The sequence below is a fragment of the Physeter macrocephalus genome, chromosome 7 (genome assembly GCF_002837175.3).
Source record: "Physeter macrocephalus isolate SW-GA chromosome 7, ASM283717v5, whole genome shotgun sequence".
NCBI lineage: Eukaryota > Metazoa > Chordata > Mammalia > Artiodactyla > Physeteridae > Physeter > Physeter macrocephalus.
Window position 1 is genome coordinate 49,535,989 of NC_041220.1, and position 18,531 is coordinate 49,554,519.

Sequence of the window (18,531 nt, forward strand, 5' to 3'; positions counted from 1 at the left end):
TGTTCTTATCTGGAAACATGAAATAGTCCTCTACTTATTTAAGCCTTTAAAAATATCTTTTAATAATTTTATAAATTTCTCCATAAAGGTCTTATACTCATCTTGTGTTAGTCAGCTCAGGCTGCCATAACAAGATACCAGAGATCAGGTGATTTAAACAACAGAAATTTATTTTCTCATGGTTTTGGAGGCTGGAAGTTTGAGATCAGGGTGCCAGAATGGCTGGGTTCTGGTGGTATCTCTCTTCCTGCCTTGCAGATGGCTGCCTTCTTGCTGTGTGCTCACATTGTAGAGAGAGGGCTCTGATGTCTCTTCTCATAAGGTTACCAGTTCTACCCTAAGGGTGGATCAGGGTCCACCCTTATGACCTCATTTAACCACAAGCACCCCCTTAAAGGCCTTATCTCTAATACAGTCACATGGCAGGGAATGGTCAGGGCTTCCATATAGCAATTTTGAGGGGACACCATTCAGTCCATAGCACATGTTTCATTAGATTCAGTCCTAAATACTAAATGTTTTTAATGCTATTATAAATGGTTTTATTTTTCTTATTATCTTATTATACTTTTAAGTGGTTTATGGTAAATGGACATGTAATTCATTTTTATATACTGATTTTATAAGAACTTGCTTTTATACAAATGATAGCATGATAGATCTAAGAATAATACTACCAAATTTTAATTTTTTTGAAAACTTCTTTATTTTAGATTCACTGCTACACAGAGTCACATAATCCTCAAATTCCAAGTTTACAACTGATCATCACAAGATCCCTATCCATATATACATTAGTTAGAGGGAAAAAGTTCTATACAAAATTTTAGTAGTTACATTTGTAAGCAATACTGAATTAGTGAAAGCTGAAGAACTCCTAATGCATTACACATAGGATAACCACTCTTAAATACAAGAAGAGAGGCAATACAGGAAAATTTCCTGGACGGTCTAGAAAAATGATAAAGGCATTTATGATGAGATAAATGCTTTAAATTAATTAATTAATTTATTTATTTTTGGCTGCGTTGGGTCTTCGTTGCTGCATGCGGGCTTTCTCTAGTTGCGGCGAGCAGGGACTACTCTTCGTTGTGGTGCGCAGGCTTCTCATTGCAGTGGCTTCTCTTGTTGCAGAGCATGGGCTCTAGGGTGCGCGGACTTCAGCAGTTGTGGGAAACGTGCTTAGTTGCTCCACGGCATGTGGGATCTTCCTGGACCAGGGCTTGAATCCACGTCTCCTGCGTTGGCAGGCGGATTCTTAACCACCGCACCACCAGGGAAGCCTGAGATAAATGCTTTTAGTACACAACCTATTGGGCAAATGAAACTGCCACAGAGGTTGGTACTTTCGCTTTTGAATATTTGTGGTATGGTATTACCCATTTATCTGACATTCATACATAAAATTTCAGGTCTGGTTCTCAAAATGGTTGCTTGATGTTTTTGAATAGTGTCTGGTGTACTCAGAGTGCTTTTTTCATTTATCTTTTCTTCTTTTGTAAGGTTTAGTGGGACTGCGCAATGCTGGAGCAATAGTCCAGAATGTCCTGAATAGTGAATTCCATTGTAACACCAGATCCAGGATAACAGCGAGCTATCAAACCTTCAAAATGCTTGTACTGGCGTATAAATTCATCCTGCATGGAGTGCCACACCACCTATAATAAAAATGAAAATAAGAGTCATTAAACTATGAATGGAAATAATACACAGTCAAGTACGTAGAAATAATGTCAAGATATATTCTAAGGATTTAGAATAGCGTAATAGTTAAGAACATACATTCTGGAGCTAGAAACTAGCTCCTTCCACTTATAAGGTTTGTGACCTTGAGTACGTTACATCATTGCTCTGTGCCTCAAGTTCCTTATCTGTATACTGGGGTAATGATAATAATACCTTCCTCACAAGCTTCAGGTGAGGTTAAGTGAATGGATACATGTAAAGTGCTCAGAACAGTGTGACACAGTAAGCACTCATTACATTTAGCTGTTATTATATTTACTTCAATATCCAACACCGATGTGGATATGCACAACTATGTATAAAACTAAGACTAATGGTTAAACGAAATGCAACAATGAATGCTTAAATTTCATTTCATATGAAAGTTTAACGAGTTAAACGACTAAAACTGATGAATGCTTAAATTTCATTTCATATGAAAGTTTAACGATTTCTTTATCTAAAACTGATGATGCAAAACATTGCTTGATGCCATGGAGGACACCAAGATGAGTCAGACCAATCATCTGCAATCAAAGGAATTTATAACCTGGAAGTGGAAATCACGATGCAGACAACTATCAAGACAGAATCTGATACACACATTGACATATTATCTAATATTAATAGGTTATATTTATTGACTTATTTCATATCAGCACAGTACAAAGTGCTTTATGTATACATTATCCTTTTTAAGTCTCATGACAACCTGGTGAGGGTGGGTACTATGAAATCATCCGTATCTGCCAGTTGAGGGGATTTTTCCTTATAAACCCTAATTTCCTAATAGACAACTTAAGACTATTTACTAAACAGTTTTACTTACACTTTTTTGCTTCTCATCTTTTAGCTCATGGTATTTTATCCACCTGGAAGGCCACTTCTCCTACTTTATCTGTTAAGTTAGTATCTGACTTTCAGAGGCTAACACAAATGCTTTCCTTCATGAAGCCTTCCATGGTGTTAAAATCAGAATTATTCTCACTCATCTCTGGGCCTTTCAGTATGGCTTATAAACAATGATGGCTCAGCTGGCAGTTTAAATCTGACTCTACCATTCATTAGCTATGGGATCATGGTCATATTTCTCCACCTCTCTAAGCTTTGATTTTCTCATGTATAAAATGGCAATGACAATAATAGTAGTGCCCACTATACAGGATAGGTATTATTTCTACTTTTCAAATAAGGAAACTGAGGCTCAGAGAGGTGAAGTAATTTTCCGCAAACCATGAAGCTTTATCTGGAGCCAGATTATGAACCCATTTCCAGCTCCAACCTCCATGCTCAGAATCACTCCACTGTACTATACACCATTCCATTTCCTTGCTACCCTCAAAACTAAAACAAAACAAAAAAGCAACAAAAAAAACCATCCCCAAACAAAAGAAAAACAACTTAATGCCACAAAACAATAAAAAAGAAATACAAAATAAACAGGAATAGCCATATAAACTTATATAAATATTATTCCTTTCTTCCCCTCATAATTCATTCATCTGGTCTGTACCTTGTGGAACTTTCCTCCTACACTAAAATTAGAAAATGCATAGTATTTCTAGAGGAATATTTTGGAGGAAAGCGATACATGTAAGGATGTGCAATCTAGCATGGTTCAAAGAACTAAAGCATACCTGAAGTAAGTTCTCCTCTTCACATAAATGTTTGTCAACCTTCTTGTAGAGGTTATCTAGACCTTTTTTTACTTCCTTTCCAGGATACTCTTTAATAACTTTTCGGAGTTCTTGTTTGTTAAATGCAAGTTGATAGCTTACTTCCTCTTCTCTTATACCCTGTGCTACCCGAGCTTCAACGCCTTCAAAGAAATGCTTCGAGGAAATGGAAAGAAATAATGGCTAAGAACTGCTTTCATTACCACTTAAAAAAAAAAAAAATCTGATTATAAAATAGTATATATTTTGTAAAAATCAGACAGTGTGTGAAAATATAAAGGATATAATAATAATCAGCTATTATCATACCACTCAGAGATAACCACTGTCAACATTTTAGATTTCCTGCTAGTCTTTTGATGTGTGAGTACATAAATGAGATTATAATTCTGCATGCTGTTTTTCCACTTAATATTTTATATGTTTTCCCAAAGTATAAATTTTAATGGCTGCATAATGTTCCATCCAATGACTGAACTACAATTTGTTTATTCATTCCTCCAGTATTATTTAATATTTTTCACTCTTTTGTCTTGAAGTTGGCAAAATCTACTCATCAAAAAAAAAATCTCTTATAAATACAGTTGTCACAAATATTTCATACGTAAGTATTTACCCACATTATTGATTACTACCCAGCGTAAATTTCTAGACTATAATTCCTCAGTTGAGGAGTATAATTGTTAAGCATTCTGAAGACTCTTCATATATACAAATTGCTTCCCAGAAAAGTTTATATTTATATATTAATCAGTTTATATTTCTGTCAACAGTATATGAGACTGTCAACTTACCATATGAGACTTACCATACTATCATAAGCATTAGCACAATTAAAAAACAAATCTTTGCCATTTTAAAAAGTGAAAAAAGTTTGTCATTTTATTTCACAATTCTTTGGCTATAAATGAAGTTAACCTGCTTTTCAGATGCTTAGTGGTACATTCAGAACCCTTGCCCATTTATATGTTGAGGTCTTAGTGCTTTCCTCACTGATTTTAAAAAGATCTTTTAGATTAAATATACTGACATGGTGTTACAAATATTCTCCTCAGGTTGTCTTTTTAAGTATAATTGGTCTTTTAATATGCATATTGATTGCAAAGTCTTTATCTGAGCACAATACAACTTAATACCGACAAGCCAAATCCAGTCATTACTTTTCTCTAAAATTTTCTTAGCAATTATTATTTATTCTTATAAATTACATCGGCAGGCGGACGCGCAACCACTGCGCCACCAGGGAAGCCCTAAATTATTAATTTTTTGACAGTAATTTTTGAACAAGTCTATCCCTGGTAATTTTAAAATTTTGTTTCTACAGAGACTTTTAATTGGTTATTATAACATACAGGAAATAAACTATTTTTTGATATATTTATCTTGAATCCTATTAATTTACCAGATAAAATGATTCCAACATATTATATACAGGTAATTATAACCTTGACTCTCCTTTGTATTTATGTTTCGGTCTTATTGCATTGGCTAGATCTTCCATAACAATGTTAAATAATACGGGGTCTTTCAATGCTTCTGCTTTAAATTTGATTTCAAAGGAAGTGCCTCTATGTTGCAGGTAAGTATCATGTAGGCTTTAGGTCTGAGACCAACCTTCTACCCTAAAGGAATATCTGTCTGTTCTTACGTTTTAGAAAGAACTGGTTCTGCATTTGATTAAATGTCTTTTAATCAAAACAATTCTTTGAATTATTGACAACAGATACATCATTTTTACTTGACTCATTTAAAGTTAAAAACTTATAGAAGATGACTAATCATATTGTGGACAAAGTTAGTTAGAAGGGTCCATTTAAGCTTCTACTATGTTGCACAATTCTCTAAAACTATCATTTCTCACTTTAAAAAAAATATTTTATTTATTATTTTTTATTTTTTGGCTGTGTCGGTTCTTAGTTGTGATATGTGGGCTCTTTTGTTGAGGCGCACAGGCTCCAGAGCACGTGGGCTCTGTGATTTGCGGCACTTGGGCTCTCTAGTTGAGGTGCATGAGGTCAGTAGTTGTGGCACGCGGGCTCAGTTGCCCCGCGGCATGTGGGATCTTAGTTCCCCGATCCCGTGTCCCCTGCATTGGAAGGCGGATTCTTTACCACTGGACCACCAGGGAAGTCCCTCATTTCTCACTTTTAATGATAAGACTTGCTCTGGGGAATGAGAAGTCAAGAAAAGAAGGGAAAAGAAAAGGCAACGAACAAAACAATTTTTGGTTTTCCTTTTATCTTAATAAAGTTTTCAAAATCTTCATCTGAACTAGGGATAAAGGTTAGCCATTTATGAGGTAAGAAATAAAAGATTCTGGTATAATGGAAAAGCCTAAATCTACGGTTCACCCCCAGCTTTGCTACTTTCCAGTTACTATAACTTTTCATTTACTTTCAGTTTCTTCGTTTGTAAAATGGGGATAATACCATCTTACTCCACATCACTGTTTATAGGAATTAAAAGAAATAATGTATATAAAACATCTAGCAGTGTCTTGGCACACTGGCAGCTTAAGTATCTGAGTCTCTCCTTCCTTATCCTCCTACATCAATATATGAGCAAATTTAAAACAAATGTCTGTTGTGTTATTCACATGTACACAGGTTCAAAACCAGGAAAAATATACTGAATGGAAATATACTTACATTTAGTTTTTCAAGAGGTTGTCCTAAAGAGTAAATGACGTAAGACTGAAGGTGATCTGTGTATTTTTGTTTGGCTTCTTTTTTTTCAGCTTCTAGACATGAGATTTTCAAACGAGAAAGTGTTGCAAAAATATGGTGGAAGTTTTCCATCATGACTACATCCCTGGGCGTCTTCTGGCTTTCGTTAGCTACTTTCTCCACTAAAATGAAAACAGAAAAAACATAGTAACATCCTGATATAAGTATAACCATATTTAGCTAGGAAAAATTTACATGATTTTTTTCATTTGCAAGTTTAAGAAGTAAGCACATTTCTGGACTTAATAAAATAAAATATATTGTATTGAATGATCTTCACATCTACCTAAACCTAATAAAAAATCATTCTAAAACAGTCCTAAATATATATATATGGAAACTTAGTATAGAATAAAGGTGGCTTTTCAAATCAGTGGGGAAATGATGAATTATTCAAAATGTTTAGGACAACTAGCTGGTCCTTTGGAATACATTAAATTTGGATTCCTATTTCACATCTTTCAGACAAACAAATTCTAAATTGCTCAAGTACTTAAAATGTTAAAAGCAAATAAATAAATGAATACAATCATAAGTACTAAGGAAAATAAAGCCAATTAAAGAAATAATTTTGTGATAGTATGAACTTTCTCAGAATGGCCCAAAACTTAGAATCATAAAGAGAAAGACGAATAAATATGATGAATAAATATTTCAAATAAAATTTGAAAGCTCTTGCACGGTAAAACATACCATAAACAAAACTGATTTATAGTCTTTCAGGTTTACAAAGAATAAAAAGATTGATAATACCTAGTAATATTGGGCTTTGATGCAGATGTGATAGAAACTTTCACCAAATGCTCAAAGCACTAAACTGGTATAATCTTTCTGTGTGGCTATTTGGCAAAAGCCTCAACACAGACACAAAACTTTTGACCCAGTAATTCCATTTCTAATAACTGATCCTAAGGAAATTATTGGACAAGTATACAAAAATATATGGAGGAAACTGGAAACAAACTAAATGCCTATTAACAAAAGATCTGGTAAATAATGATACATGGAATACTATGCAATCATTAAAAATGATTATGGTTATCTACATTAATAGACAAAGAAAGACACTAGAAATATAGAGTCTAGTAGGTTCCAAAACAGTGTGTAAGGTATGATAAAACTTTTAAAATTAGAGAACACACACACACACACAATATGCACATATATCCCAGCGAGAGAGATATACTCAAAAGTTTAGCAGGGAAAAAATTAAATGTTATCTTCGCATGATTAGATTACAAATTATCCTTATTTTCTTCTTGATTTTTAAAATCAGTTTGCTGATTTTTGGGGGTATGTAATGAGCATATATTACTTTACAATCAGAAAAAGCAAAGCTACTTTGAATTTTAAAAGAACTATCAACCATACAAACATTCAATCATATAATTTATCGATCTTTCCCCTAAACCTGTTTCCACTGAAAATATGTTATCTTTAGCTGGTGAGATAATTCCACTTCCTGTCAATTTTTTAGCTTTAAAAATTCCTGAATAGATGCAATCAGATCATTTATTTAAAATTAAACAACACATCCACACTGTTTCTGTAACTTAATTGTGTGATCTGACATAGGAAGACAGTGAATTATAGTATTTTAGCATTAATCTACCATATGTGACACATATGAAAACAGGCCTAAAGAAGTGAATTGATTTGTTTAAGGTTACACAGACATCACTGCTGATCATCTCTGGAAGACTCTTGCTGAAAAGCAATGTAATCTGGGAGATCATTTTTTGTGTTTAAACAATGAATTTCAATTTTGCATAGTGATAAGCACATATGAACCCTAAAATATAAGTGGTTCCTGGTGAATACAAATGGGTTTTATGTACTGTTCATTTTTCAAATTTAAGAAATCTTTAATTTCAGAAAACTTAAAAAAGACTATAGAATATGGAAAATAATAAACACATCTGTCTCCAACTTCTATCTTACCAGAAATAATGAAAACAACCAACCAAAAAATTCTTTAGAATGTAACAAAAGCTTACCATTAACAAACACTCCTCTGATAAGTTTAGTATATGCTTTATCTAGATCTCCACGACGCTCAGCATTTTTAAAGATTGATTCTGCAAGTCCAGCAAATTCTTCAAATTCAGCAACAAATGGGAGAATTCCTACTTTACTCTTCTTTGAGATCTTTACTTCCTCCATTTGCCTTATTTGGTTACTCTAAAGACAGGCAGAATGCAAGGGAGAAAAATAGCCAAGCAACTTAGAAACAGCATATAATTTAAAGCAAATGTATACATCATAGAGACAGGACATAATTTAATACCTAGAACATTTTGAATGTTTACTAAATAAAGATTAACACAATAGGCATAACTAAGAAAAACTACTTCTACAGATTAAAAAGTACATATATTTTACATAAAAAAATAAAGTCAAGGAAAAATATACAAAATTATTTAAAACAAGATGCAATCAAAGCTTGTGAACCTCAGTTCTTTGTTTAAAGTAAAAACAACCAATAAACATTTTTATCATTTACGAAAGGTAAGTATACAGTGATTGCCCATTCTGCGGCAGAGCAGATATCAGAGCACACACAGGATTTCTCAAGATTATTTCTGGTTGGTGGCTATGCAGTCAAGTTTGAGAACCATAGTTTATTTCCAAATCACAGCAGCCTAAAACTTGTTTGGATAGAGAAGTTCTGTATCTTTGGGGTATGAGAACAGAGAAGGAAAACAGGCATTTCTACTACGGATTTGCATTATATAATTTTCCATGTATCTATTAGTTACTTATTCTAAATTTGTAAGCAAAGTGCTTCTGTATGATGGTGACAAAGTGTAAAAGGGATGTTTCATATAGACAGAATCTAGACACTTGGGTTCAAAATGATCCGTGGGTTCAATTATGGTTCTGTGTACTTCTCAGGTTATCTAGATCTATTCACAGTAAGAATTACATTGCCAAGTATTGTTGGATCACTTTCAACTCTTACCTAAAATTTCACTGTGTTGAGGTTTTGGGGGTAAAACCTGAAAACCATATGACATGTGGATTAGAAAAGTAATTGTTCTTTTATTCAATATGTTATTGGAAGTCCCAGTCACAGCAATCAAGTAAGAATAAGAAATAAAAGGAATACAAATTGGAAAGGAAGATGTAAAACTCTATTTGCAGATGACATGATATTATACACAGAAAATCCTAAAGATGCCACCAAAAAACTATTAGAACTAATAAATGAATTCAGCAAGATTTCAGATAACAAAGTAAATATACAGAAATCTGTTATGTTTCTATAATATTAATAAGGAACCATCAGAAAGAGAAATTAAGAAAACAATCCCATTTACAGTTGTAACAAAAAGAATAAAATACCTAGGAATAAACCTAACCATGGAGGTAAAAGACTTATACTCTGAAAACTGTAAGACACTGGTGAAAAAAACTGAAGACAACACAAACAAATGGAAAGATAAACTGTGCTCAACGATTGGAAGAATTAATATTGTTAAAATGACCATACTTCCCAAGGCAATCAAGAGAGTCAATGCAATTCCTATCAAAATACCAATGGCATTTTTCACAGAACTAGGACAAATAATTCTAAAATTGGTATGGAAACACAAAAGACCATAACAGTCAAAGCAATCTGGAGAAAGAAGAACAAAGCCAGAGGTATTACGCTCCTTGGTTTCAAACTATACTACAAAACTACAGTCATCAAAACAGTATGGTACCGGCACAGAAACAGATACATAGATTTATGGAACAGAACAGAGAGCCCAGAAATAAACCTGTGCTTATATGGTTAATTAATCTACGACAAAGAAGGCAAGAATAAACAATGATGAGACAGCCAAATCTTATCATTTTCAAAGGTTTAAGAGTGCAAATCCATGTCACTATAGTGTGAGGAATCCTGAAAAGCAAACTGAATGCAGCTAAGAAATGTACCGGACTGCAGAGTCCAGCTTGGTAGTACTTGATGTGTCAGTTACTTTCTAATTTTATCTCTGGTTCTTGCTAGGCTAACATTTTTAGCACTGTTCCTTGAAAAATAGTTTGGGCTTGGCCACCAGATGAAAGTGCCAAACTCAGGTGCTATCTATTCCACTTTCTGCAGTCATCTGACATTCATGTTTCTGTCTTAATACACAAAGACCCATTCATTATGCCCTAGGTTCTGATCTTGTCCCAGGTACCAAAACATATAACACTTACTGAGCAAACACAATCAACCAGACACTGAGGAGACATGAGTTAAAATAATAAACAGAGCGTGATGACAGCCAGCAGAAGGAACCATCCTTCTCCCTTTGGTGACAAGAGGTATATCCTTTAGAAATACACACAATTTAGGAGAAAATGAGTTTACACCTTTGTCTAGGTTAATTTTGGTTAATTTCTTCACTTCCCAGTCTTGAGAGTAACATGAACATTCTTTAATAAACTATTATTAATTACTAGTACTATTATCACCACCACCACCACCATTGCAAGTGATCCATTAGTAAGCTCTTATTCTGTGCCAGGCAATGTGCTAAGCACTTCATTTGAACCCATGTCTACATCTACCTGATACTACATCTTATGCTTTCAACAACTATGTTCTATTGGGTTGAGAGGTATTATATAGTTATATTTTCCTGATAAAAGCAACAGAACCTTCATATTCTGTAAATATATACTGTCCTCATGATTCAGTGTTCCAGTTATGTTAAACGGGACTCATTATCTTAGCCTTTGGTAGTTCTTCCTTTTCATTTTGGCTATCAGCTTGCAATCAGACCTTCCAGGTTTATCATCATCTCTGGAGAAGGCAGGGTAGGGAAGAGGATAAGTCTTAAACGGTTAAATTTCATAATATTTCAAATGCCAAGTGAAATCACTTGGTAGGGAAGGAGGTATAACACTGTTGAGGTGACATTTAAGTTTCTACAGTGGACACAGACTGTTTTTAAACTTTTAGAATCTCAATAAATATTTTTAGAAAGTATAAAACATGATATGGATTTTAATTGCCCTTAATATTTTTATTATTCTCCCATTATTCTATGGCTATTCAAAAGCTGGATTTAACTTAGAGGTTACATAGTTGAAAAATTCAGATGATAAATATCCACTTTTATATACTAAATATATTAATAAAATGAAACTCTTTTTTTAGAACCTGGCCCAGTCCAGTTCATACCTACAAGCTTACCAAAACCTAACAGAAAAAAAAAAAGTTAATGATTTTTATTCCCTATTAGAAGGAGGAAAATGGTGATTGCCAAAAGTTAACATAAGAACAATTTATTCTTAAAATAAAGCAATATGATTATTAATTAAAGCTAGTAAACTAATAAACTAATTTAAATAAGCAATTAAAATAATCCAGTTATTAATTATCTTATGGGAGTATATTAAAAGAAGAAGAACAATAAATTCAAGTGATAGTTTCAATTGTTTCATTAAATCTATGGTCATTAAGAGTCAACTGAGATTTCAGTTACTTAGTGGATCTCTTATGCAGCTGCTGCCTCTATGCCACCTACTCCAGAACTTGCCAAGATTCAGTGTAGATGGGAAACTAGCTGGCACAGCACCATCCAACTAACTCTGTCCATGTAAATCGTAGCCAACACCCTGCTTCAAGGCTTTGGGCAGTAAGATCCCACAGTGGAAAGCTGGAAATCTCCTGGTTTATATACATTTTTTTTGCAATGGTTAGAATTCGAAGTTATTAAAAAACAAACAAAAAACAAAACGAAAAAAACGAACTTACAATACATTTATCAAAGTTCCTTTTGACAGTCACCAAAACATTTCCCAATGTAGTACTTAGAAAAGAAGCAGGATCCACATTTTGTGCAGTCCACACATGATGACTCATTTTGACTAGCATGTAAAGGGAGTTAAAGCTATCGATTTTGTCTCCTAATGCAATCAGGTTGTTCAGTTCTGGCTCAATGCAGCGAAATATTTTAATCATCATTTGGCGAATCATATCTTTCCTGTTCAGAAAACACACAAAATATAGAAAAGTTATTACAAGCTTCAGGTGTATTCATCTTCAACTTTATCCCCCGGGTATACACAAAATGACTAAAATTTGATATTTCAACTAACACTGTCCAAATATGATGAACTAATTATTCTATAGTGGTTTCCAATATAAACATATTTTTTTGAAGTTAAGTATTATCACTCAAAATAACTTGGTCATTTGTAAAACTGGGTCCTGAAATGTACTTTGTGATTTCTGAGAAATACACTGCAATTCAAATGCTACTTCCTACCAGTAAATATCAAAATTGATTGCATTTCTGTGATTGCTATAACAAAGAAGAGCCGAAGAGCCATAAACAGGACGAATTTTACTTCAGTAAGATGTTCGATAAGACACTGGGCACACAGGCTGATGCTCTGAGTGCTGTCAGTTATGGAGAGTCATCTGAACTCCTCACTGAGCAGCACTCCTTTCTGCTCAATTTAAAGTTTATTTTTTTTCCAAAATAAACAACAGATAGTAACAAACACATACTCAGATGAAACAGGCAGTGGTGTGCCAGCATTATGTTGCCGTGATGACATTCCTCCATCTAGGTCCTCTGCTTCAGTCTGCAAAAATTATTCAGGTACTTTACATAATAAAAGACCAAAAATTTGACTAGTTTATATAGCAATAGCCTGCTCAGTCTTAAAATTCCTAGGAGAGAATATATTATGAGAAATAATGATTTTTAAAGGCAGTATTACCGAAAAAACTATACAATTTAGTATGCTGTTTAAGAATGTTCAGGAAGTGCTTTGCTCTTTGATTTTATCTGAGAATTACTGTGGCGTGAGAAGTTGTGTTTGTGTGTGTGCACATGAGGGGAAAGGAGGAGAGAGAAGGTTGAGGAGGCTCAGAGGAAGCATGGGAATGGAAAGCCAGCTCAACAAAAAGCTAAAAACATCCAGAAACAACTTTCAAGAGAGAATTTTAAAAATTAAAGAAATCTCAATGATCATTTTAATAAAATTTTGGTATTAAAAAAATGCTACAGAAAGTTCTTACAGAAGCTAACAAGTAAACATATTAACTACCCGGACCACCTACAACAACAAATCCCTAACCATTTAAAATAATTAATTTGTCATTCATTTTAGGCCTGCTTTTGATATGTTGGTTCTCTCTCTCTCTTTTTTGCGGTACACAGGCCTCTCACTGCTGTGGCCTCCCCCACCACGGAGCACAGGCTCCGGACACGCAGGCCCAGCGGCCACGGCCCACGGGCCCAGCCGCTCCGCGGCACGCGGGATCCTCCCGGTCCGGGGCACGAACCCGTGTCCCCCGCATCGGCAGGCGGACCCCCAACCACTGCACCACCAGGGAAGCCCCACTTCTCTTTTTTAAGATGACTTTAATCTAAAAAAAAAAAAAAATCACTCAATTTGCACTGTGCTTTTAAGTTCTTCAAAATATTCTTACAAATCTCTCATTTTACTTTCTTACACTTATGCCATCAGAGAGGCATGATGAATAGGTATTAGTATACCTATTGCACAGATGAGGAAAAACAGGGATTAAATAATTGCTTTAAGGACTCATAGCTAGTTAGTAACAAAGCCATAAGAAAGATTCAGATTTGAGGCCTCCCCATTTTTTTTCTTTCTTACTTTCTTTTTTATAAAGACCATGGAATATATACGCAAACATCTTTTTAATTTTTTTAATTCTATATTTTCTTGATGATTACTAAAACTGTTTTTTAAATAATGTTTTTTGTGGGAACTGCCTAGCAGTCCAGTGGTTAGGACTCAGCGCTTCCACTGCACAGGGCCTGGGTTCCATCCCTGTTCCGGGAAGATCCCGCATGCCACACAGCATGGCCAAAAAAAAAGTTTTTTGCAAAGTAAATTCAGACATTTTCCCCCCTTACTAATTTACACAATGTTTAGGCCTAAAATAGTCTGGAATATTAGATTAGATGCCCAAACTCTATCACTGTTTTTATTATCTTGTATGATAACATATATTTAAAAAAATTCTTAATTATAAATTTTATCTTTTTCTGTTCTGATATTGAAATTGTGGCAATATATTAATTAGGCTAATTATGCTACAGGTCATAAATACTAGCAAATAAATAAATGTGAGCCATACCATAGTTCCAGGCATGCTTTGATGTTGCTGTAGTTTGAAAAATTTACTTATGAAGTCCTGTTCTGCCAGACACAGGGGCTCCAGTTCACTTAGTACCTGTTCAAAGATCTGAAGAAAACCAAAATGATCCTACAAAGAACTGAACCAAACTGCTTAAAATAACATTCCACATTTAATTACTTTTCTGCAGGGACCAGGGATGCTTCATCTATAATCTCAACAGAATCCTCAAAACAAACACTTTCAAGACTGAAAGGACAATACAGTATTATCAAGGCATAACAGGGCCAGAACATATTTAAAATAAAACTAACAACAATTATTTACTCAAAATCTGGAAAGAGGAACACAAAGATAAACTTTTTTTTTTAACATCTTTATTGGAGTATAATTGCTTTACGAGATAAACTTTTTAAACTTATTTATTAATGCATTGCAGAGAAAAGTTTAGCTTCATAAAAGCTATTTCCTCTGTACTCTGTAGTTGCTCAAATAACTGGATTTATGGTTGCAAGCACTTTATGATTTATAACAAACTTACATAAAACTGTTATGTCATTTAATTGATAAATCACATTTCAGTTGATATTTGACAATATTTTTTCAGATTCAGAACTGTAAAGTAAGATATGGTTAATTAAAAGAGCCAACGGAGCCCAAATCTTTGAACACAATTAAAGGAATAAAAAACTGATGCTAGAAAACTAGTAGTAATGTTTAAGAAGTACTTGTTATTTTACTTTACCTTATCAAATTTGGTTCTGTCGGCAACATCGAGATCAGAGGCTGACATGTTTCCCATATCCAACAAGGAAGATGACTGAGATCTGCGATTCCCTGAACTCTGAACACTGAGTTTATTTAGACTAGAAGTAGATCCAGTTAATTTCCCGGAACTTCCATGAAGACCTAAGAAATAATAAAACTTTAAAAGTTGTGACCTTCATGAATAAAAGATCCATAGCATAAATCAGGGCTACCTTCTACTGTCTTGGTCTTCTGGGGCTCATACTAGTTAGGGCGCAAACCTACCACATGGCACAGATTGTAGGCTGTCCTTCTCTTTCATTAACATTTGTGTCCTATTCCTGAACATACTGTAAAGAGTAGTGAAACTATACAGAATCATAGAATAGGACTGAACAAGATCTTAAAGACCACATTATGCCCCGCCTAGTCTCACCATAAAGATTAAGCTGCCTGATGATTTCTCTAGACTAAAGTAGATGAGGATTTCTTTCCTACTCAAACGACAAGACTATGGATGAAAGTCACCAACCCCCTAGTGTACTAGTTAACATGACAGTTATATTTCCGAAAAAAACTGCCATATCCCAATATTACTCACCTCCACATCAAATCAACACATTAGGTGGAACCACATCAAATTATTCTTGCCGTACCAAAAAAGTCAATTACACACGATTCAACTTAATACACTCCTAAACCCAGAAACTCTGCTTTTACAGTAAGTGAACTGATTAAAGTTCTTTAAAAACTAAACAAAATGAAGAGAAAAAAAAAACACCCTGAAAATTTGTTATATTTAAAATACAACTAAAATATAATACATACATCATTTAACTATATATATTTTTTAATTTTTTAATTTAATTTTTTAATACAGCAGGTTCTTATTAGCAATCTATTTTATATACATCAGGGTATACATGTCAATCCCAACTGCCCAATTCATCACACCACCAGCCCCCACTCCAGCGCAGCTTTCCTCCCTTGGTGTCCATACGTTTGTTTTTTGCCCTGCAAACTGGTTCAACTGGACCATTATTCTAGGATCCACATATATGCATTAATATACGATATTTGTTTTTCTCTTTCTGACTTACTTCACTCTGTACGACAGTCTCTAGATACATCCACGTCTCAACAAATGACCCAATTTCGTTCCTTTTTATGGCTGAGTAATATTCCATTGGAATATATGTACCACATCTTCTTTATCCATTCGTCTGTCGATGGGCATTTAGGTTGCTTCCATGACCTGGCTCTTGTAAATAGTGCTGCAGTGAACATTGGGGTGCATGTGTCTTTTACTGTTATCCATAGTGGCTGTATCAGTTTACATTCTCACCAACAGTGCAAGAGGGTTCCCTTTTCTCCACACCCACTCCAGCATTTGTTGTTTGTAGATTTTTTGATGATCCCCATTCTAACTGGTGTTACTTCTGATTTGCATTTCTCTAATAATTAGTGATGTTGAGCAGCTCTGCATGTGCTTCTTGGCCATCTGTATGTCTTCTTTGGAGAAATGTCTATTTAGGTCTTCTGCCCATTTTTGGACTGGGTTGTTTGTTTTTCTAATATTGAGCTGCATGAACTGTTTATATATTTTGGAGATTATCCTTTGTCTGTTGATTTGTTTGCAAATATTTTCTCCCATTCGGAGGGTTGTCTTTTCGTCTTTTTTATGGTTTCCTTTGCTGTGCAAAAGCTTTGAAGTTTCATTAGGTCCCATTTGTTTATTTTTGTTTTTATTACCATTACTCTAGGAGGTGGGTCAAAAAAGATCTTGCTGTGATTTATGTCAAGGAGTGTTCTTCCTCTGTTTTCCTCTAAGAGTTTTATAGTGTCCGGTCTTACGTTTAGGTCTTTAACCTATTTTGAGTTTATTTTTGTGTATGGTGTAGAGAGTATTCTAACTTCCTTCTTTTACATGTAGCTGTCCAGTTTTCCCAGCACCACTTATTGAAGAGATTGTCTTCCCTTCTTTGTATATCCTTGCTTCCTCTATCATAGATTAGTTGACCACAGGTGCATGGGTTTATCTCTGGGCTTTCTATGCTGTGCCATTGATCTGTAGTTCTGTTTTTGTGCCAGTACCATATTGTCTTGATACCCATTTGTTTATTTTTGTTTTTATTACCATTACTCTAGGAGGTGGGTCAAAAAAGATCTTGCTGTGATTTATGTCAAGGAGTGTTCTTCCTCTGTTTTCCTCTAAGAGTTTTATAGTGTCCGGTCTTACGTTTAGGTCTTTAACCTATTTTGAGTTTATTTTTGTGTATGGTGTAGAGAGTATTCTAACTTCCTTCTTTTACATGTAGCTGTCCAGTTTTCCCAGCACCACTTATTGAAGAGATTGTCTTCCCTTCTTTGTATATCCTTGCTTCCTCTATCATAGATTAGTTGACCACAGGTGCATGGGTTTATCTCTGGGCTTTCTATGCTGTGCCATTGATCTGTAGTTCTGTTTTTGTGCCAGTACCATATTGTCTTGATACTGTAGCTTTGTAGTATAGTCTGAAGTCAGGGAGTCTGAGTCCTCCAGCTCCATTTTTCATTCTCACGATTGCTTTGGCTATTCGGGGTCTTTTGTGTCTCCATACAAATTTTAAGATTTTTTCTTCTAGTTCCGTAAAAACTGCCATTGGTAATTTGATAGTGATTGCATTGAATCTGTAGATTGTTTTGGGTAGTATGTGCCATTGATCTGTAGTTCTGTTTTTGTGCCAGTACCATATTGTCTTGATACTGTAGCTTTGTAGTATAGTCTGAAGTCAGGGAGTCTGAGTCCTCCAGCTCCATTTTTCATTCTCACGATTGCTTTGGCTATTCGGGGTCTTTTGTGTCTCCATACAAATTTTAAGATTTTTTTCTTCAAGTTCCGTAAAAACTGCCATTGGTAATTTGATAGTGATTGCATTGAATCTGTAGATTGTTTTGGGTAGTATAGTCATTTTCACAATATTGATTCTTCCAAATTTTGTATCCTGCAACTTTACAAAATTCATTGGTTAGCTCTAGTAGTTTTCTGGTGGCATCTTTAGGATTCTCTATGTATAGTATCATGTCATCTGCAAACAGTGACAGTTTTACTTCTTCTTTTCCAATTTGTATTCCTTTTATTTCTTTTTCTTATCTGATTGCTGTTGCTAGGACTTCCAAAACTATGTTAAATAATAGCGATGAGAGTGGACATCCTTGTCTTGTTACTGATCTTAGAGGAAATGCTTTCAGCTTATCACCATTGAGAATGATGTTTGCTGTGGGTGTTGTATATGGGCTTTATTACGTTCAGGTAGGTTCCCTCTATTCCCACTTTCTGGGGAGTTTTTTTTATCATAAATGGGTGTTGAATTTTGTCAAAAGCTTTTTCTGCATCTATTGAGATGATCATATGGTTTTTATTCTTCAATTTGTTAATATGGTGTATCACGATGATTGATTTGCGTATACTGAAGAATCCTTGCATCCCTGGGATAAATCCCACTTGATCATGGTGTATGATCCTTTTAATGTGTTGCTGGATTCTGTTTGCTAATATTTTGTTGAGGATTTTTGC

The 18,531-nt window shown here is 34.5% G+C and overlaps 1 protein-coding gene across 8 annotated transcripts in view; it reads right to left on the minus strand.

Moving 5' to 3' along the window:
* Positions 1-720: 720 nt before the first annotated feature.
* Positions 721-18,531, minus strand: part of EXOC1 (exocyst complex component 1) — a 62,419-nt gene continuing 44,608 nt past the window's right edge. For 4 of the 8 annotated variants that reach the window (XM_028491823.2, XM_028491824.2, XM_007116050.4 and 1 more), the window contains 8 exons: positions 14,974-15,137; positions 14,229-14,336; positions 12,624-12,700; positions 11,865-12,093; positions 8,125-8,308; positions 6,050-6,249; positions 3,363-3,557; positions 721-1,658 (listed from right to left, as the gene is read on the minus strand). In XM_028491823.2, coding sequence (XP_028347624.1) covers positions 1,506-1,658; positions 3,363-3,557; positions 6,050-6,249; positions 8,125-8,308; positions 11,865-12,093; positions 12,624-12,700; positions 14,229-14,336; positions 14,974-15,137 — 1,310 coding nt within the window. In that variant the 3' untranslated portion in view covers positions 721-1,505. The remainder of the gene's footprint in view (positions 1,659-3,362; positions 3,558-6,049; positions 6,250-8,124; positions 8,309-11,864; positions 12,094-12,623; positions 12,701-14,228; positions 14,337-14,973; positions 15,138-18,531) is intronic. The other 4 variants (XM_007116052.4, XM_028491826.2, XM_007116053.4 and 1 more) reach the window with 2 other exon arrangements.